The 21585-nt window shown below is 42.7% G+C and overlaps 2 protein-coding genes across 2 annotated transcripts; one reads left to right on the plus strand and one right to left on the minus strand.

Annotated features, from left to right (window-relative positions):
* Positions 1-3030: 3030 nt before the first annotated feature.
* Positions 3031-8914, plus strand: LOC123445368 (probable potassium transporter 2). The gene is made up of 10 exons (XM_045122341.1): positions 3031-3189; positions 3936-4173; positions 4399-4647; positions 4752-4802; positions 5261-5521; positions 5619-5671; positions 6182-6296; positions 6381-6635; positions 6749-7889; positions 8618-8914. Exons 1-9 carry the CDS (start codon positions 3145-3147, stop codon positions 7837-7839), a joined length of 2358 nt encoding a protein of 785 aa, XP_044978276.1. The 5' UTR covers positions 3031-3144; the 3' UTR covers positions 7840-7889; positions 8618-8914.
* Positions 8915-8984: 70 nt separating this feature from the next.
* Positions 8985-14993, minus strand: LOC123445367 (spermatogenesis-associated protein 20). The gene is made up of 15 exons (XM_045122340.1): positions 14699-14993; positions 14275-14347; positions 13872-13893; positions 13692-13770; positions 13529-13561; positions 13226-13374; positions 12991-13147; positions 12433-12673; positions 12110-12351; positions 11005-11268; positions 10818-10928; positions 10113-10337; positions 9824-10027; positions 9522-9698; positions 8985-9430 (listed from the first exon to the last, which is right to left on the minus strand). Exons 1-15 carry the CDS (start codon positions 14951-14953, stop codon positions 9218-9220), a joined length of 2445 nt encoding a protein of 814 aa, XP_044978275.1. The 5' UTR covers positions 14954-14993; the 3' UTR covers positions 8985-9217.
* Positions 14994-21585: the final 6592 nt, after the last annotated feature.

The raw sequence follows: 21585 nt of genomic DNA on the forward strand, positions 1-21585 counted from the left end.
ACCCCGCGTAGCCCTTTAGTCCCGGTTTGGGACACAAACCGGGACTAAAGGCTCCTTACGGGCCAGGACTAAAGCCTCGAGGGAGACATTGCGATTTGGGGCGACGTGGCCGGGCCTTTAGTCCCGGCCCAGAGGCAGGCCGGGACTAAAGGGTCTCGGCCAAAGGCCCGTTTTCCACTAGTGTGTGTATATTTTTTGAAACAACAGAGCACATAAGAATGTTTTGTAGATAATTACACGGACGAACTTCCTGAAGGCATAGGTCGGCTAAAAAATTCTCATTTTTATTGTAGCAAATGCATAACCTATGCACCAAACACAAACCATGATCGCGGTCTCTTAACTAACTAACAACTATACAGATCATGGCAAAGGCTAAAACATCAGCAAGCAAAACATTGTTCACAAATCTAAGGAGATGTTTATGCTCATTGGTGATTGATGTTGGTGGCAATATTATGAGAGAGACGGTGATGACGTTCCTGGATCTGGACCAGCAAGTTCAAGTTCATCGATGCAGAGATGGTGGAGGCATCAAGTGAAGAAAAATATATGAGGTTGAAGAGTGGAGAGGAGGAGAGGGCTAATCTAGTGGAGGAGGTAGAAGTTGTGATCGCTAGAGAGGGCCGGAGCTTCGAGGCGGGAGAAATATCAGGTGCTCCCATCCTTGGTCTGCTCCCCATGCTCCAAGTTAAAAAAAGAATATTTTACATTCTAATAAAAATATGAATGTTCACAAGGAATGTGACTACAACTCCTAAAATTTTCAGCTCCAAACTCTGAATGCGCACCGAAAAACAAAAATGTGAAGTCTAACATGAATAGTGTCATAAAAAGACAAAAAACAACAATTGTCCTTTTTTGTTTCTCAATGTACGTTTCAATTTTGGACCTGGAATTTTTTTGGGGTTGTAGACACATTTCTTGTGGACATTCACATTTTTTCGTATTTTCAAAACATTTAAAATCAATGTTTTGAAATTAGAGTATGGGGGGAGCACCTGATATGTTCCCCTTCGAGGCAAGGGGTTATTCGGGGAAAGGAGAAAGGTGATGGCCGTGGTCCGTCCCCATCGCGGAAGGGACGGGGCGTGGATCCTGAACACCGAAGAAAGGAGTCAGAGGCGTTGCTTCGGTTGCCGACGAAGGAGGCGGGGTGATAGATCTTGATAGATGGTGCCTGTAGTGTGGCTTCTGTCCCATGGAAATGATATTGGTCAGGGCAGGGTTACCCCCGAACTGATCCAACCAAATGTCTCTGTCGACCTCCCCGAGCCAACCCAACCCGTGGTTCTTCGACCCGAGTAAATAGCGGGGATCCCCCCGAGATCCTCCCTTGCAACCAAACAAAGACCAAAAGAGCAATAAAGCCTCGAGATATGAAATAACCACACATAGCAAGGGCTATAATTGCAAGGCATCTATGAACAGGGGCATCATTGAGAATCACAAAAATAATACTCCCTTCGTTTCTAAATATAAGTTTTTTTAAAGATTTTTACTAAAAGACCACATACAAATGGATGCACAGCCGCCCTCCCGTGCGGCGGCTCGAACGAGATTCCTTTCATAGACAATGCGCGCATGCGTGGACGTAAGTTGTTGTTGCATTTTTCTACAGTACGCACTGAGGTGCTTTTCTCACATAGGGACTGTAGCTGGCAGTCTACAGCTGGTACAATGCTTTTTTTTATCTAGCATTTGCTATGTAAAGTGTTGTAGTACTATGTATCTTTAAAACCAAAACTGCTGGATAGAATTGGTGGTGTCAGGAGGGAGCAGTGACGTAGAGAGGCAGCTGTTGCCGTGCTACTCTACTAGTAGTACTCATTTGTTTTAATTTTTTTTTCAATCTCCTACAGTACACAAAATAACCGGTTGCTGGGTAGAATTTAAATGGCAAGGGCTACAAAATAATGTGACAATTAAATTTTACAACAAGTGACAAGCTTATATGAAACAACTTAGTAGAATTAAATTGACAAATACAACAAAACATCATAACAACTACATTTTAGAACAATCGACAAGCTTTTTCATGAGACAACATGATAACTAGGTAGAATTAAGACTCGTATGTACAACAAAACACCACGACAATTAATTTTTATAATAACTGACAAGCATTGTGAGACAATATGACAACCAGGTAGAATAAAAATGACAAGCACGACAAAATATTTGGGGCAACTGGATTATATAACCACTGACAAGTTTTATGAGACAACATGACAACTAGGTAGAATAAAAATGACAAGCACGACAAAATATTTGGGAAAACTAGATTATATAACCACTCACAAGTTTTATGAGACAACATGACAACTAGGCAGAATTAAAAATGACAAGCACATCAAAACATTATGGCAACTAGAATTATAAGCACCAACAAACTTAGTACAGGAACAACATAAAATAAAATGGCAATTAAGCTTTTTTTGTCAGACAAGTACGTGGTTGATAATATGGCAAGTGAATTGAAAAAATATGGCAAGTACGAACCGAAAAAAAATGTTGAAACATATCAACATGTGATCTAGTTTCGAAGATCTCGCTACGACAAAGTCAATGATGAAAACAGATCATCAATCGAATTAACGGTTTTGGAGATAAAACTTTTTGAATTTCAAACATTAAAAAAAACTTGATGATGTCATTCCAAGCATGCATGGTGATGAAAGAAAGAATCTGTGGCAGCATATCAGTACTTAGCTAGTACTAGTGGAAAATATTACTCAAAGCACGTACATACATGCAGTCTGTATTTTTTTACCGTGCATGTGCAGGCCTATAACAGCCGCTGCATCGGAACACCATGGTGCGGTGCCGCTGCCTAGTCAGCCCCTTTAGAGTGTAGATTCACTCATTTTGTTTCGCATACAGTATTCTGGTGAAATTTTTAAAAGGACATACTCCGTATTTAGGAAGGGAGGAAGTATGGCATACGGTGGGTGGTTCCCATAACGAAGGGGCACAATGGTAATCTCGTTCCCACGACACTACAATGAATGGAATCGATCGATGATCCGCAGCCTCTCCCTCCCCGCCCCCGTGTCCTATAACTGCACGGAACAGCGCTCGACCGCCGGCCGGACACCTCCCGCCGCCGCCGCCGCCGCCGCCGCCGCCGCCTGAGTGCGATCCATGGACGCCGAGGCCGGCGCCGTCGCCGCCGCCCAGGAGCTTCCGGTACGCGGCTCCCTCCCTCCCTCCCTCTCATCTCCCCCGCTCCCAACATTTCTCTCCGCATTGCACGTCGGCGCTGATTTGGACCCGACGCGGACCGGGGCGGAGCCCTAAATCAGGGCGCGCTCCCGGTTCCTCCCGCGCCTCGAATGGCTCCGATGCGGAGGTCTGGCGGGGGATCAGGGATTCCGCGGCGGACGGCAGGAGATCTTATCATGCCTTCGTTCCTTCATCCATCCATCCATCCATCCATTTCGATTTGATTTTTTTCCCGGGGTTCGATTGGAATGGGTTCGCCGCAGCTAGTATTTCATTCTTTATTTTTATCTTTCTGGACTAGATTTGGGTTCGGCATTTTGCTTTTGCTGTGAACGAATGTTACGAGTTGGTGTTCACCACCTTTCGCAGAAGCAAATTATTTTGGGTAAGATTTGATTCTACAAGTGAGGAACAGCATTTCTAATGCCTCCGCGGATTGACAATCACTTTGTAATCATAATGAGGGTCTGATTGCCATCAATATAAAAAGAATGATTTCAAAATACAGAAAAGTGTTTCTTTCAAAAAAAAAAAAACAGAAAAGTGCCAGTTTGGATATCTTCAGGCGGGACATTTTTATTATTTTCAAGTCCCAGATGATAGAATAAGAGTCATGATCTTGCATATCGTAGTTATCAAGGACGCCTCGTGCGAATCTATACTCGGCCAAAAAAAAATGATTTTCTAACTGTTCTGTCATGCCTTTTCAGTGGAGGCAGCACTACAGGAATCTACTGCTGCTAGCATACCAGAGCTTCGGTGTTGTTTATGGGGACCTAAGCACATCGCCTCTGTATGTGTACAAAAGTACATTCTCAGGAAGGCTCGGGCAGTACCAAGATGAACAGACAGTATATGGTGTACTTTCCCTGATATTTTGGACCTTCACACTTGTTCCTTTGCTCAAGTATGTCATTATTGTGTTGAGCGCTGATGACAATGGCGAAGGTACACCATAATACCTTTGTAAGAAGTTGTTTCTCTTTGATGCCTGTCATCATGAAGTTCATATTGTTGTAGTTTGTTGGCAAATTTCTATAGACATGCTCACATGGAGATCATAATAAATCACCTGCTCATATAAATTTCTATAAACACACACACACACACACAAATTTGTTCTATATCATTGGTCAATCAAGGACAAATAAGAAGCTGCTGACACTTTTGTAGGTGGACCATTTGCTCTGTATTCGCTCCTCTGCAGGCATGCAAAGCTTAGCTTGCTTCCGAATCAACAAGCAGCGGATGAGGAGTTATCTACATACTACAGAGATGGCTTCGCAGCTCAGCATGGATCTTCACCCTGGCTAAGAAGGTTCCTAGAGAAGCACAAAACTGTCAAAACTGGACTTCTTGTTGTAGTTCTCTGTGCTGCTAGCATGGTGATCGGTGATGGTGTCCTTACTCCAGCAATCTCAGGTGGATACTACCATCATCAGTTGGTTACTTCGTGTCAATGCACAACTGTGGTTATTAACCTCTCTATATGCTTACCGTGTTTTTTTCTGCTCCTTTCCTTGCAGTCCTGTCATCTATGTCTGGGCTGCAAGTTCGAGCTACTGGTTTACAGGAACGTAAGTACAACTCATCTTTTTGAAATGTGAACTCATAAGGCACAGTATTTAAACACATGTGCTTGTGTGGAGTATTATGAGACATGATACATGCACTTCCTCTGGTTATATTTCTGTATTACTACATATTTTGTCATTTGGTTGCACTTGTTGTGCTACCTATACCACATCATTTCTGTAGAACGATGCACTGTATGGTGGAAAATTTAAGGTGTACTGTATCGCATATGTGCTGTGAGCATGTGGTTGTCTCTTCAAATACTACATTGTACATATATCTTTAATTTTTCAAATACAAGTCTGTGTATTTCAAAAACATTTTGTGTAATATATTTGGACATTATATTCTGTTATTGTATAGTCAGATTATGCATCCTTATTTTCCAAACACTTCATTGGAACTTTGGGCTTACTATATTTTGAGGCTTGACTGATGTAAGCACAATTTATTTCTACAGGTTCTGTGGTGCTACTTTCATGCATTGTATTGGTTGGTTTATTTTCCTTGCAACACCGAGGTACTCACAAGGTAGCATTCATGTTCGCACCAATTGTCATCATCTGGCTCCTTTGCATTGGTGGAATTGGATTGTACAACATAGTTCATTGGAACCCAAAGATATACCAAGCAATCTCTCCATATTACATTGTTAAGTTCTTTAGGACAACCGGTACAGATGGCTGGATTGCTCTAGGAGGAATACTACTTTCTATGACAGGTTAGTAACTGTTAACATATACAGGGGGTAAAATTGTGCTTTGCTTGTACCTTTGTAGTAAAAAGAGTAACAAATTATGTTTTCTTTCCCCTTGCAGGCAGTGAAGCTATGTTTGCTGACCTCGGTCATTTTACAAGTGCATCTGTCAGGGTAAGTTGAGCTAGTGATGATCTTCTATCTGTTAATTTCTGCAGTGAAAACTTCCCACTGGCTGTATAGATCCTTTTATGTTATAATTATATTTGGGTGTGGTTCTGTGTGACAAAGCAGCCATGAAGAAATAACTTTGGGAAAATATTTTTGCCAAATGCTTTAAGCTTAAAAGAAGCAGAAAAGTTCGTAATACCAAATAGCCTTTCTGTGAAAAGAGATTGATTTAACCTGCATATTTTAGAAAATGGATGACATTTCCCAAAGAACCTAGTTAAGTTTAAGTTCTTTGTTGTGTACCAAATTGTTGCTTTCATCTAATGCTTTTGTGACGCTCTATTCGATTCCATGACGTTAAAGTATTAAAGCCGCCTGGATAGTACTGATGACTCTCTTATTATATTCATAGTTTACGATTTCTGTTTGCTTAAACTATACCTGCCTTTCCGGCACAGTTTGCTGTTGAACCTGTATCTTTGGAGACATAATCTGGGTTTCTCCTTGTTGCAGCTAGCTTTTATTACCATCATATATCCATGTCTTATATTGCAATATATGGGCCAAGCAGCATTTTTATCAAAGAACATGTTACACATGCGCACAAGTTTTTATGACTCCATCCCAGGTTTTTGAAACTCTCTCTCACTCATCTCCCTCACCTCCAATCCTTCCTCTCTGCAATGTTATTAAAGTTTCAGTTGTCATCCAGGACCTGTATTTTGGCCTGTATTTGTGGTAGCCACTCTTGCTGCAGTTGTTGGAAGCCAGGCTGTCATCTCAGCAACATTCTCTATTGTAAAGCAATGCCATGCTTTGGGATGTTTCCCACGAGTGAAGATTGTCCACACATCGAGGTGGATCTATGGGCAGATATACATTCCTGAAATAAATTGGATCCTTATGGTGCTATGTGTAGCTGTCACAGTTGCATTCGGTGATACAACCCTTATCGGAAATGCCTATGGTAAGCTTGTAATAGCAATTGACGAGATTAGATCTTTCTTGCACATAGACCTTTTGATTTTTCCAGCATTCCCATTTACTGGTCTAACCATTGTCCATGGTTTATAATTTCAGGTATTGCTTGCATGACTGTTATGCTTATTACAACATTCTTTATGGCATTCATCATCATCTTTGTTTGGCAAAAGAACATAATATTTGCCTTGTTGTTTCTATTATTCTTCGGATCCATTGAAACCGTGTATCTTTCCTCATCCCTCATGAAGGTTCATCAGGGAGGATGGGTGCCTCTTGTGCTTGCTTTCATATTCATGTCTGTCATGTTCATTTGGCACTATGGAACAAAGAGGAAGTACCAGTTTGATCTTCAGAACAAAGTGTCAATGAGATCAATCCTTTCTCTTGGTCCAAACCTCGGCATAGTTCGGGTTCCGGGAATTGGACTGATTTACACAGAACTGGTGACTGGTGTGCCTGCCATCTTCACACATTTTGTCACTAATCTCCCTGCCTTTCATGAAGTCCTAGTGTTTCTTTGTGTTAAGTCAGTACCAGTGCCATATGTTCAACCAGATGAGCGATACCTTGTTGGTAGGATTGGACCTAGAGCGTATCGGATGTACCGGTGCATTGTCAGGTACGGTTACAAGGATGTGCAGAGAGATGATGAAAATTTTGAGAACATGTTAGTTATGAGCATTGCAAGGTTCATTATGATGGAAGCTGAGGATGTCTCGTCTTCAGCAAGTTATGATATTGCTAACGAGGGAAGAATGGCTGTGATAAGAACCACCGATGATGCTGGCACCCCACTGGGCATGAGAGATCTGGGTGGTCTAGCTGAGTCCATTTCTACCACGAGGAGTAGCAAATCCGAGAGCCTTCGAAGCTTGCAGTCCTCTTATGAGCAGGAATCACCGAGTGCAAACCGGAGGCGTCGTGTTCGCTTCGAGCTGCCAAATGAGGACGCCATGGATCAGCAGGTGAAAGATGAGTTATTGGCACTCGTGGAGGCGAAACACGCAGGGGTTGCGTATATCATGGGCCATTCTTACATCAAAGCTAGGAGGAGCTCCAATTTCCTGAAGAAGTTTGCGGTCGATGTTGGCTACTCTTTCCTCCGGAAGAACTGCAGAGGCCCATCAGTCTCACTGCATATCCCTCATATTAGTCTGATAGAAGTTGGTATGATCTACTATGTGTAGCCTGGTGCTCTTTTTTTCACAATGTGGGCATTTGGTGGCAACAAAGCATGGTGAGTTTGCTAGTCACCGGTTAAAACTGACTAGTTTCGTACTCAGATACCATTTGGATATGCACCACCATTGCTTTTTTGGGTAAAAAATCTATGTCATTACTAAGTTTCTCAATGTTTATATATTGCATTGCTGAGGTCATAAAACAACTCTGATGCCATTGTCATCGGCCTCTGTTATTCTTATCTGTCATTACTCCCCTTGTTTTCTCAAGTTATATGGAAATAAATTGTACTATGAGCTTCTGGCTCCCAGGAGCATGTGTTGCTGGAACGAATGAAAGTAGTCTGAAAGTATTGCTTCCTAATGTGAACACATTCTAAAAAAACTCAGTTGCACATGTTCAGTGTTTTATACACGTGTTAAATTTTCGTGGCAAAAACGGATGGTTTCTGTGCTATTGTGTAAAAAAAAACAAGTTTGAGTTCTAAAAATGCACCGTACTTTTAGTGAAAATCTGTAGGTATACTGTACTATGTGATCGAACAATTATATATCTAGTTTTTTTTCTAAAATATTTTAGACTTATGACTTGTGGCCCTTTTTGGATTCCTGATTTCATAATGCAGATGATTGTCATTTCGGATATCCCTTTTTGATATTTCTAGTCAGATGATTGCCATTTCAGATATCGCTGTTACTTTGAAAGTATTGTCATTCTTGCAATGTTTCTTCTTTCTTGAACTGAATCGAAGGTCTCTGATCAGTAATATTTTCCTCTTTCCAGTGCTACCTGTGAAGCCCTATTGCTTTATGTCTGGAGTTCAAGCTGCAATCTCTAGGATGGAATGTTGCACTGCATCTAGCTGTCCAAATGATCTCAGTTTTAGTCTGGTGGAGATGAAGGCGCTGTGCATGTTAATATCACTTCTCAGCCCTAATAAAACGCCATGCTCTATCAGTGATCGTAGCTTCTTCTTTTCGGTTATATTTACTGTGTTTTACATGGTTGTACTTATTTCTGTTTTACATGGTTGTACTTATTTCCGGAATGACGTGAAGTAAATCAATTTTGTCGCATAAATTCTGCCGCTTTCCTTGTAACCTGTATAAATTTTGCCCGCGATGAGAATCCTAGAATGGTGCCATCCAAATTCATGTGGAATCATTCACTGCACTGTCTTTTATTTCACCCTTTTATTTTTATAGTGTCATGTATACAAAACAAGCCTTCCTGCAAACATATGAAATGCATGCACACAACAAGTGTGTGAAGTACAGATCTAGCCTTGTATTTTACTGGGAACGTCTATATACAACTGCCAACTGAAAGGTCTCAAGAGCTTTGTCGATATGACGCACACATGAACAAGACAGAGGCGGAGCATCAAACAGCTGAACCCGCAGCAGCCACCGCCTTGTTGAGCAGCTCACGGAGCGCGCCTGGAGAGGTCACCGGAGGACTGCACTTGAACTCTTGGCACACATGTGCCACCGCTGGCTTCCCTGATGGGCTGCTCCGTGCCATCTGTGCGATGTTCGCGTTGTTGCTCTCCCAGAATGCCATCTCTTCCATTTTGCTAGCATCTATCTGGATCACCTGGAGCAATCAAAGATGTATCCTGGTCGGTAAATTTATAACAGGGGTGCTATATCGAACATATGACACAACCACTCAGTTCATCACTCACGGTTCTGTTTGGGTCATATGACGAGAATGCAGCAACGACCATGTCTTGAAATTCCGGAGATGCTTTATCCCCCACCAGCACTACCTGCTTCCTCGACGGGACAGTGAGCATGTCTGCTGCGCAGCACATCAGTGGCAACGCTATGCCAAGTTCTTTCAGTCTAGTCTCAAAGACCGCCTGCGAAGCAGCAAATCCATAAGCAAGCATGTCGATGTTACTCATCATTTCTGATATAAATGACTTGGAAACCAAACTACTGCTGCAATGTAGTGCATAGAAACATAAAATAGATAGGTACATACCAGGAGATGTTCAACATTACGTTTGTAGCCTTCAGATTTTGCAGCATCCAAAATACTGGACAACCTGACCATGTTGATCGCCGCCATTGAGTTTCCAGAGGGCTCTGCACCATCGTAGTCTTCTTTAACACGGAGAAGGACAGAAGGGTCTTCTCCAGGGGTATTAAAATAGCCACCCCCTTGTTTGTCCAAGAACAATTCATCCTGTAATGTTTGTAGTCATGGCAAAGTATTATGCAAGGGGCGTGAAATATAACATCGAGGCATTTAACAATTGTGTTTCACTTGCCTGAATGACTTGCAGCTCGATAGCCCACAGAAGCCACTCCATCTTACCACCATATTCAAAGAGATCCAGCAAGCCATTGATCAAAAAGGCATAATCATCTAAAAATCCTGGTGCTTTTGCTGGGCCATTTCGATAACTATGATGCAACCTTTTTGAGCCTGCATCATAGAGTTTTTCCTTTATAAAGTTTGCTGCCTTTTCTGCGACTTGAAGATATTCTACTGGCTGCAAAAATATCCAGAAATATGGGTGGTCAATAAACAAATTTATGACTGTAGCTATAGTTGGACAGTAAATAAACTTGGTGATGTAGCAGGTGAAGGCAAAAGCTAGCACATGGCTTCCTCCACTCCACACAAAGGGGAAATAGCTATTTAGACCTGATACAAAGCAGCATATGGCTGCTGCTGTAGAAGAGGTCCAAATACAGCATCATGGTGTTCCCTTTGTCATGCACGGCGTAACATAATAGACAGTTAAATTTTAACAGTAGATGTATGGGCCTGTACTCCCAGACATAGGTTTAAACAATGAAGTCTGGAGTAGAAACATATGACAGACTTGAAAAAAGCAGCGATGGATAAAAGCTCCTGCCATATTTATTGGCTGATCATGTACATAGTGACACGACTATATAATAAGACGAGTTCATGTCAATGACAGAAAATGAAATGCAATATTCAGAGGATGGGGCACAAAGCTTACATCGCATCCTGTGACCGGGAAATAAAATTTGGTTCCAGGTGGTCCTGACTTCAAAATTTGTGAAGCTCTTGCAAAGGCAGATATTGCTAATCCATTCCATGAAACAATAACCTAAAACAAACCATATTTAGTAGATCATCATGTAACTATATTAAAAACATGCTGCTGTCAACATGTAGACAAGAACCTTGTCGTCCAAATGTGGTCTTGGCCTTTTTGATCGGACATCAAACAACTTCTGTCTGCATTCCCCCAGGATTCCATAATATTCATCAACAGACTTGCCATACTTCGATGCCATCAATGAACCCGGTTTTCTTTCTATTAATACATTTTTACCACTGAACTCGTTGTGAGGATCACTCATCCCCGATAGGTCACAGTTGCCAGACGATTTAACATAGTAGTGGTTCTTGAACAGCTCCGCGTTCTCCCCAAGTGTGTCTTCGATCTACGTGACAAATATTTGACAGTTTGAGCATACAATATACCAGAAGTTGAGGCCAATGAATAAATCAACAAATATAAAATATATAGCTGCCTGGGATCCTGGTCTTTGCTTCAGTGGCAGGAGCATATGGTGGCTGGTAGCAACAAGTTGGGCACGTTACAGCCTTATAGGGGATCTATCACCAAACATGGTTGACAGTTTATCGATAGGCTTTGTACTGACTAAGTTTTAGTGACTTGATAGCCTGTTGATTTTAGTTTATTCAAACTTTTGTGACCTTCTAATAATATGATTTGTGTGCATCTTCAGCTGCAGAGTCTGTGCGAGTTATTCTTCTATTTTGAATAAAATATAGTAGAACTATTCAAAAAAGTTCTGCATAGCACCAGGTAGGTACCAACTACATGAGAACAGCTTAAATAAAATTATTGATTATTAGGAGGTAGGCATCAGACTAGCCATTCTTCAGAGATGGTATGTATAAGACTAGGCAATGGCTACAGACTCCAATCGCTAATGGTACGACTTCAGTTCTATTTGTAAGTACATTTATTGTGGAACAAGAGCAGAGGAGAACATAATTGTCATTTCAACTTGGATTGTCATCTAGCTGAAATGCAAGCCTGTGTAAAGAGCTCCAATATGTATAAAGTATTTTCGAGAAAGCAGCAAGAGTGTATAAAGTGGCTACGATGCAAACTCAAAGTCAACCGCAGGCAGACTTACATGATGGTATACGACAGTTCGAACTTAAAGGCCATTTTATAAGGAGCGGGCAGGGGTATGCATTATATCGGCGAATAAATAGAAAGGGCTTACATATGCACTACTAAGTATGTACCTCTTGACTTGTCCACACATAGAAAGAACCCTCTTTTTTTCTTGCATCACCTTCATATTCTGCACTGTCAGCATCTTCTGCTGAGAAAATTTCACCATCTTCTCCAATCATGTCTCTCCTCAAGTAATCAAGTATATCACGTGCAACTGAAGAATAATACTCGTCTCCTGTGATAACATATGTATCCAAGTATGCATTGGCTATTTGTCCCTGGTCGTACAGCATCTTCTCAAAATGTGGAACTGCACACACAGAGAAGATATGAGGCATGAATTCTGCAAACGTGAAAAGAAAATGTCTCCTTAAACTTAAAATGAACTTACCATGCCAGCACTCGTCCACACTATATCTATGAAAGCCACCTCCAACATGGTCATGAACTCCACCTCTAGCCATACATTGCAGTGTATGAGTTACCATCTTCATTATGTTTTCGGCTTCACTCTTCTGCCCAGCTTCCATGTGTTTCCGGAATTTATAGAGCATTATGCAATCTTCAACGGGTCTTGGAAACTTGGGAGCAGAGCCAAATCCACCAAACTTTGGGTCGTAACTGCTTGCTAACTGCATGGATATAAGGTGCAGGGCTATAAGGAAAATAAGCTAGCTAGTTAAAAAAAAGTTAAGAGCTGAAAAAGGTAAGTGAGATCCTGATAGGCTATGACTAAGCTAGTGGTGCTGAGTTGAGGAACTTTAGTGCCCTAATAAGACATGAAATAAATCAGGAACCAGGATACGCCATCCAGGAAAAATGCAATTTAGCTACTGCACTGTTGTTAACTCAATCGAGCAATCAGTTCGCTCAGTCAGTCTCGCCAGTTGTTTGCGCAGAAGTTCAAGTAGTAGCATACAGAAAAATAAAGTTGGAGTACTTCTCAAACCTTTTCAACACATTCATCTACATAAAGAACAGCCACATCATTTGGCACATCTTGAGAGCTAGCCTTGGCAGATAATGCATCTCTAAGTTGCTCGATGACCACATTTCCTGACTTCTCAAGCGCATCACGTTTAGTATCCCAGGCTTCCTTGACCTTCCTGAAGAGAAGTTATGAGCAAAACCGCCAGATCATGTATAAGCGATCAATTTCAGAAATGAGGTATTTCAGCTGATACCTTAAAATGGACTTGAACCCAGGTCTTCCATACTTATCATCTGGTGGAAAGTATGTACCGCCCATCAAAGGTTTTAAGTTAGGTGATAAAAAGACGGTCAAAGGCCAACCACCACCACCGTACAGTGCTGACACATACGTCATATAAACCTAAAGAATGTGACACTGTCGTCAGGACGTCAATCAAGAACTGGTGTAAGTCAAAACCTCTCAAAAGTTTGACAATAGAAAAACAGGAAAATAAAGCCTGCGATCCACAAGAAACAGCATGTTTTTTACATTTGATCGCTAGAAAACAGAATACCTTGTCAACATCTGGCCGCTCTTCACGGTCCACCTGTCAAAACTAATAATCAGAAAGAAGAATTGCAGTTACATTGCATTTGCATAACTTCCACACACCGGAAGACATGTAATGAGTGAGAAGTAAAACAACTAGCAATTAGTGCTTATGAACATGACACTACCTTGATGCTAACAAACCAATCATTTAGAATCTTAGCGACTTCTTCATTCTCAAAAGACTCCACCTCCATTACATGACACCTTCAACATTCAGCCAATAATAAAAATTGTGGTTAACATCTTTGTACTGTGCAAATAAGTCTTGATAAGATGAAGAACGAGAGATGCTCAAGACGACTCACCAATGGCATGTACTATAGCCAACTTCACGGACACATCCACATTGCCCATGCAGCAAAAGAAGGATGTTAAGATAGAACAGAGGACTAACTAATTCTGGATTACACAAGTCAAAAGTTGGGGTTTCACTAAACTGAAATAGACGAATTTGACAGAATCTAGCTTTAGTTTGAACTCGGCAACACCCATCCATTACATAAACTATTCATTAGAAATTTTACAGAGCCGGACTGGCAGTCATTACTCTGCTCCAAACTATAGCACCACCAGTTGGTAATTGCTCTAACACAATTGTTCACAAAGATACCACGTCAACTAATCAGTCCACTAAGCACCAGAATTATAATTTTCCCATGATTCAGATACTAAATGGAGAACTACACTATACTGTGGACAGTGCATTACTTGACAGGAAGATGGGGATGTCCAATTTGCGAGCCTTCTCGAAAGCCTCGTCTCCCCAAGGATACCAGTCAACCTGCATATGGAATCCGTAAGTACGCAAGTTCAACAACGGTGCCTATAATCCACATACAACCCGAAAGCCACCGGAGAGCGAAAGGCAAGCAAGCTGCAAACATTTGCCTCGCCTGGCTGTTGCAGAAGGATCTGGATTTTCGGGATGTGAAGTCGTAAACATAGCTCGACCAATTCTTCAGCTATGCGCTCCTCGGCCACACGCACCCAAAAATTAAAGTAGGTGCTCCCCGAACCAGGCGAAGGCCAAGGAGCACGCGCGCGACCGCAAGGTGCTCGGCGAAATCCCCCCGCCGGGGGAGGGGAACCCATGGCACGAGCAGAGCGTAGGTGGAGCGGAGGGATCGCTCACCGGGTTGTGCGCGTGCTGCAGCAGGTAGGGGCTGTGCTCGGCGGCGAGGCGGTTCGGCTTCGGCGCGGAGGAGGAGGAGGAGGACATGGCGGCGGCGGTGGCGAAGCGGAGGGGCGGGCGGGAGGAGCTGGCGGCGGCGGCGGCGAGGCGGTGGCGGAGGAGACGCGTGGAGAGCATGGGAGGGGGGCGGAGGGGGGGCGGGGGGAGGAGGCGGCAGCAGGATATGACCCGGGCGAGAGCGGCGGGCGGCGCCATGCGTCCGCTGCTTAGCGGCGACACGTCCACGAGAGCCCCACACCCACAGCGGCAGAGGCAGAGGCAGGTCCGTCGGCCCGCCAAGCCACGGTGTCACTGCGCTCTGGGCCCACCGCCACCGCTCGCCAAACGATGGAGGTGGTGTGCACTGTTTTACTACTGTTTTGCACGGTTTTTTCCTCCGTTTTCCTTTTCTTTTTCCTCGGTTTATTTTGCTTCTTTACCATTTTTTCGGTTCTTTCTCTTTAATAAAAATTTCCGTTTTTCAACACATGTCTGTTCTTTTCGTATATATTGCACATTTTCCATGTAAACCGCGAACATTTCTATAAATGTTTAACATTTTCTTAAATACATGATTAATACTCCCATCGTTTCAAAATAAGTGACTCAAAAATAACTCAACTTTGTGTTAAAGTTAGTGCAAAATTGAATCATTTTTAGTCACTTATTTTGAGATGGATGAAGTATTTTCTAAATACATGGCCATTTAATATATTTTTAAATAAATGATTTATTTATGAAAATAAATTTAAAATAATTAATATGTGTTGACAAAATCAAATAGAGGTTGAAAAATTTATGGATTGATAAGTGTTTTTAAAAAACCACGCAAACATTTTTGTGGATTGTATAATTTATTTTAAATGTCATGAACATATTTACGAAATGTATGAACAGTTTTAAAAATGTAATAAAGTTGTACTAGAGCTCCGACAATTAATTTTTGTCGGAGGAAGTATATGTGTGAACATTTTAAATAAGAAATTTGTGAACATTTTATTTAAATTACATGAACAATTTTTCATCATAGAAACATTTTAAATAAATCACATACATATTTTAAAATTATTAAATATTTATAAAATGTCCCAAGCATTTGTTTTATGTTATCAACAACTTTTCTCAATTAAACTTACAAGTTTTGCACACTGCATGAACATTTTTAAAATTCACTGTTTTAAAATTTTGTATGCAAAACTAAGTTTTGATATATGTATTTAGAAAAAAAAACAAATATGAAGAGAACAGAAAAAAAACAGAGAAGAAGAACGAACTAACCTGCAGAAGACACTTGGGTCGGCCCATTGATAGTAATCGCCTCAAGCGAGACGTGCTTCTGTCTCACCAGTGGCGAGACAAATGCACACACCCGCTACATGATTGAGTATGAATAAAGTGTTTGTTCTAAAAAAAAGTTTTCTAACGAAATTTACCCAGACCTATCACAAAAATTCAGCTAAAATACAAAGTATTTATTTTCTCAAAAATGCAAGAAATTGCAATGCCTTCTCCACCCCATGTTGATAAAATAATTGTATTTAACGCGCCTCAAGCCTCCTTCCTCGGGGTAGGTACCGTGTATGACCCAGCCCATCTCCCCGGAGGCAGGCAGGTTCGGAAATATCTATTATATAAGTTCACCTGAAGTAGAAAAAAAGCAATCCAAACATAATAAAATTTATATCGAGGTCCCTCGACCACCAAATTGGCCAATGACTCCAGAATGAACCGTTACCCATCGCTCCCATACTGGAGTCGGCTCGTATAGATGATAGTCGAGAAACCTTCGTGCTCGTGTCCCTAGGAACCAATGTCTCGGAGCCATAGTCGTCGTTATTGAATCGTTGAATCGATTTAAAGAACGTGAAAATAAAGCTCATCATCACAAGCGTGCAGTAAGGAACTCTAACCTCGTTGCGTGAAGAGTTGGCTAAAATCTACATCGAAGCTTTGTCTACTTTTCCCTGATAAGAGAACTTGAGGAGGATCAAAGCACGAAATATTTACTCAAAGAAGAAGCACCACAATTTGTCCGAGCCTCACCCCTCCGATGGCTAAAACCCTAAAAATTCTACTAGCTAGAGTCGAGGCACCAAGATTCCCCTCCCTGCCACTGCTTTTCTCTAGTTGTCTCGTGAGAGTACAAGTATCCCAGAAATTACATCAAGGTCTCTAGATCACCTAACAACCACTACCACTGCTAGAACGAGTTGTCAATGTGTCGATGTTGTCACTCCCCTACCGGATTTGGCCTAACCTTGTCGATGAGAGTCAAATTGCCTTGGTGGACATGCCCCTAAGAGACAATGACCTAGAGTAGTAGTCGTCGATGTCGAACCATTGAATTGCTCTAAAGCGCACAACACCATATCTTACCATAGTGCGCACACACACATTGTGACCGTAACCTCACAACACAAGGAGACAATGGGAATCTATGGCAGAGCTCTGTCAACGCCATCCACACATATTAACTTGAGGTGGACCAAAGCTCGGAGACCAATTAGAAGAAGTGTCGCCCTTGTGAGGACTAAAAGCCCTAACCCAAGCTACTAGTTGGAGTCAAGGCACCGGGATTCCCCTCCCTACCATTTGCCGCCGGAGTGATGAGTCCATAGGTTCATCGACGAAGCCCGGAGGGGAAGAGTTTTCCCTACCCACCGCTTACGAGAAGTGGGAAGGTGTGTGTATGTGTGTGTGTGTGTGTTTGTGTGTGTGTGTGTGTGTGTGTGTGTGTGTGTTCCTTGCTATAAAATAAAATATGTTTTTGTCTTTTGTAAATGAAAAATGTAGTCTTATAGTGATTGCCAATATGAGTGTGAAAAGCGTACGGATGTGAAGCATGTGAAATTTAGACATAACAAAAGGGTGGGACAGAGAAAATCTCACTTTTCTTAATTTAGTAGAGAATGAATACTATCGAGTTTTTGGAGAAACAATAACCCCAGCTTCACCCATAATAAGATGTGTGGGGATGGGATGGGGGAGGAGCTTGGTCAGTAGGGGACCATGGAAGTGACAACGAGTCAGGAAGTCAATATTAGTGTCAAAGCGATAATACAACACATCAATGTTTGGATGGACACCTAATATGGACAATGGGTCTCCTTCACTTCACAATGAAGTCTCCAACAATGGCAAATCTACCCAAAGATTGAGGTGAGAGGAGTAAGAAGAGGAAAGAGAAGGAAAAGACTGCAAGGAAGTGATCCATTACTCCTATAGAGGATGTTGGAGTACCCACTTCCTAGGAGCCTTTGTGGGCGAGAGTGACCCCCGCGCCATCCATTTCACGATGGTGTCCAATTTTCCCGCACTGTGCGCATCTGGGCGGCATGCCTCGAGGTCCATGACAGGTGGACCACATGCGTGCGAGGGACCACTCTCATTTGGTGGCTTTTGTTGTGCGTGCATCACTAGTAGAAAATAGGTCTTACGTTTGACCCTTTAGTCCCGGTTTGGTTTTAAACCGGGACTAATGGTCATTAGTCCCGGTTCCAGCGGCTAGGAGCGGTCGTGGGGGCACGGGCACCATTAGTCCCTGTTCAATTTGGACCTATAGTCTCGGTTTGTGATACAAATCGGGACTAATGAGTTGGTGACAGTCTGGTGTCAGGCTGGGGCCCCACTAGCCCCTTTAGTCCCGGTTTGTATCAGAAATCGGGACTATAGGTAGACCTTTAGCCCCGGTTTGTGGTACAAACCGGGACTAAAGATTTTCCTATATAAACTCCTTCGTCCATCCCGAGCACATTGCTCTGTTTTCTCCATTCCCCTCTTTGTTCTTCCCCTTGGCTCGAGCTCAACCTTCATTGTTTGTCAAGATTTGTCAAGGTTTGAGGCACCCCATCTCTCCAAGTGTTCACAAAGGTTAGTAACTTTGTCCTTTCATCTCTCATTGCTAGATCGGCTCATGCAATGCTCTATAAGTATAGTGATTTGTGGATTTTAGTTTGGGAGTAATTATGTGGGAGTTTATTTGATTTATATGCAATTTGAGCTAAAATTAACTTGCTAGTTTGCATATGTGTAGGTGTGGTTTACTTAGTGTCATTCCCGGCCTAAGCACCGTCAATCGCCCGCACCGTTTCGTCGCTGTCTGCACCACCTTGGTGAGCCCCTTGTTCTTATCCTTTTTACAAAAAAGATCTTATTTGTATGACATAAATAGTTACTTGTATAATTTTCTTACTTGTATGATTGTTTGTTATACATAGTGCCATGGTTTCGATATCGGTGCCCGTCGGCCCTTGCCCGGCTTACGATTCAGATGTGGTATATTCTCTTTTTTAACTATTTGTTGCATTTCGTGTTTATGACAATTATGTCCATGAAGTTGACATAGATATTTTTATCTAGGAGGTAGTTGAACCAAAAATTTCAACGAACCCTATTGTCGAGAGGTTAAATTTAGTTGACAAAGAAAACGAGGATTTGAAAGAAAAATTGAAAAGAGTTGAAGAAAAAAAGATGATATTGGAGTTGTACGTTGCCGATGTCGTCGATGATCACAAGATCAAGATGGATGCAATGCGCTTGAAAATTAGAAGGATTAGAAAATATGCTCTTAATAAAGAGGCTTGGTATAACTATGCTGCCGCATCAATTATTACCTTAGTTGCGATCTTGGTCGCATTTGTTGTTGCATTTAAATGCTTTAGCTAGAAACTCTTCTATGTTGTTTTATGAGAATAAGTGTGTACGAACCTTATGTGTGAACTTGTATTAATTTGGTATTTTCGGTCTTGTGTAACGAAGATGAACCGACAATGGATGTACGATGACCGACGCTCTCCCGAGTTCATTAATGGCTTGTAGAGTTTTCTGCGTACGGCTGAGGCAAACCAGCGGGGTGATTTTATGTGTTGTCCATGTGTTGCCTGCTCTATAAGAATGATAAAACTTACTCTAAGTCAAGAGTCATTCACGTCCACCTGTTGGCTCCGTATATCGAGGAACATTTGGATATTGTACGCTCCAAGAACCCGGAGCAGTCTGATCCCTGGATCAAACGTACACACATGTCGTCATTCGGCGGTTGGTTGCAAACACGTCTCATGCATGACCCTGAAGTTGGAGATGACCTGTACTTGCTGGCCAAGTGACCATTTTCGACTATATCGATTTTCAAAGGGCACGAGATAAATGAGAATACATTTTACACGATCGCCGAAGATAAAAAGAACACCAACAAAACAATGGTGTCCGCTTTGATGCATCCTCCAAGTGTGATACCTCCAAGTGTGATACCTCCCTCTTCATCCTTCACAGGGGATCGGCCATGCCATATTTACTCTTATATGTCGACGACATCATCTTGACCGCGAGCACCACGTCCCTCCTGACGTCCCTGGTCGCGGACCTCACTCGCGAGTTTTCCATGAGTGATCTTGGCGATATCCATCACTTTCTTGGCATCAATGTGCACCGCAACACCGCTGGCCTTTTCTTATCTCAGGAACAATATGCGCTTGAGATTCTGGATCGTGCCAACATGCTTAACTGCCATCCCATCTCGACACCCATTGACACTAGCTCCAAACTCTCCTCCACCGGTGGCAAACCTTATTCGGACCCCTCCAAATATCGCAACCTCGCCGGAGCCCTTCAGTACCTCACACTCACTCGGCCGGATCTCACCTATGCGGTCCAGCAGATTTGCTTGTTCATGCATGCTCCTCTCGACACCCACTATCAGCTGATCAGGCGCGTCTTGCGGTACCTCCGTGGCACTACCCACTACGGCCTCCAGCTCTTCCGCTCGTCGCCGCATGATCTCAACTCCTACAGTGATGCTGACTGGGCCGGGTGTCCGGACACTCGCAAGTCCACGTATGGCTTTTGTGTCTTCTTGGGCTCCAACCTAATCTCCTGGTCCTCCAAACGACAGCACACAGTCTCGCGTCCCAGCGCCGAAGCCGAGTACCGTGCCGTGGCCAACTGTGTTGCTAAGTCCTGCTGGTTGCGACAACTCCTCACCGAGCTCCGACGACCTCCCACTCGCGCCACAGTCGTCTATTGTGACAATGTTAGTGCAGTGTATCTCTCCTCCAACCCAGTGCAGCATCAACGGACGAAGCACATTGAGATTGATCTTCATTTTGTTCGCGATCGTGTTGCCCTTGGTCAGGCCACAGTGCTTCACGTTCCGACCACTTCGCAGTTTGCAGATATCTTCACCAAGGGGCTGCCTTCGACTATCTTCTGTGATTTTAGAGCCAGTCTGAACGTCTTACCTAGTGACGTTCGGACTGCGGGGGGTGTTGAGTTGTAATATGCTGCCTGTATACATGTGTAAGCCGTTGTAACCATAGGAGCTAGTCTCACGCCTTGGTACTCATCCACTCCTTGCATGTAGCGAGTTAGTTAGTCATGAGCTGTATATGTATCGTTGTACACCTATTGAATAGATCACGGTTGCAGTCACTCTTCCTCTTTTGGTTGGTCTCAACTCTCAACTCTCAACTCTCGGCTCTTGAGGATTATATGCATTCAGTTCTCTTTTTTCTTTTTTTGGCGGGAAGGATTATATGCATTAAGCTAGAGAGGAGTAGTTTATGCTTCTGTTTTGTGTGTCTGGAACTCTGGATAGCTCCAGCCCTCTCTGAACGGCGGCGCTTTCGCTGTAACAAATTTTGAGTTCGTTGCCGAATCGCCTCATCGCTTTGCACATTTCCCATTGTTTCAGGCTATCGGTTCCCTTAAAGCTGCTCAGGTAAAGGTGAACTGTAAACCATTATCCATCAATTCGAATTCAGGGAGTTGACGTACTTTAGCTCTCAAAAAATCTGTTAATCAACCTGTTTTGGATATGTGATACTCCCTCCGTCCGGAAATACTTGTCCTAG

This window comes from Hordeum vulgare, chromosome 3H, assembly GCF_904849725.1.
Source record: "Hordeum vulgare subsp. vulgare chromosome 3H, MorexV3_pseudomolecules_assembly, whole genome shotgun sequence".
NCBI lineage: Eukaryota > Viridiplantae > Streptophyta > Magnoliopsida > Poales > Poaceae > Hordeum > Hordeum vulgare.

What these genes read in the sequence shown, in the direction of transcription:
- LOC123445368 (XM_045122341.1), top strand. Translation starts at nt 3,145, where the DNA reads ATGGACGCCGAGGCCGGCGCCGTCGCCGCCGCCCAGGAGCTTCCG. An exon ending in CGCTGATGACAATGGCGAAG is followed by an intron (nt 4,174 to 4,398) that starts GTACACCATAAT and finishes ACACTTTTGTAG; the next exon opens with GTGGACCATTTGCTCTGTAT. An exon ending in AGCTACTGGTTTACAGGAAC is followed by an intron (nt 4,803 to 5,260) that starts GTAAGTACAACT and finishes TTATTTCTACAG; the next exon opens with GTTCTGTGGTGCTACTTTCA.
- LOC123445367 (XM_045122340.1), bottom strand. Translation starts at nt 14,953, where the DNA reads ATGGCGCCGCCCGCCGCTCTCGCCCGGGTCATATCCTGCTGCCGCCTC. An exon ending in ATGTGTGGACAAGTCAAGAG is followed by an intron (nt 11,269 to 12,109) that starts GTACATACTTAG and finishes TTTGTCACGTAG; the next exon opens with ATCGAAGACACACTTGGGGA. An exon ending in GTAATGTTGAACATCTCCTG is followed by an intron (nt 9,699 to 9,823) that starts GTATGTACCTAT and finishes GCTGCTTCGCAG; the next exon opens with GCGGTCTTTGAGACTAGACT.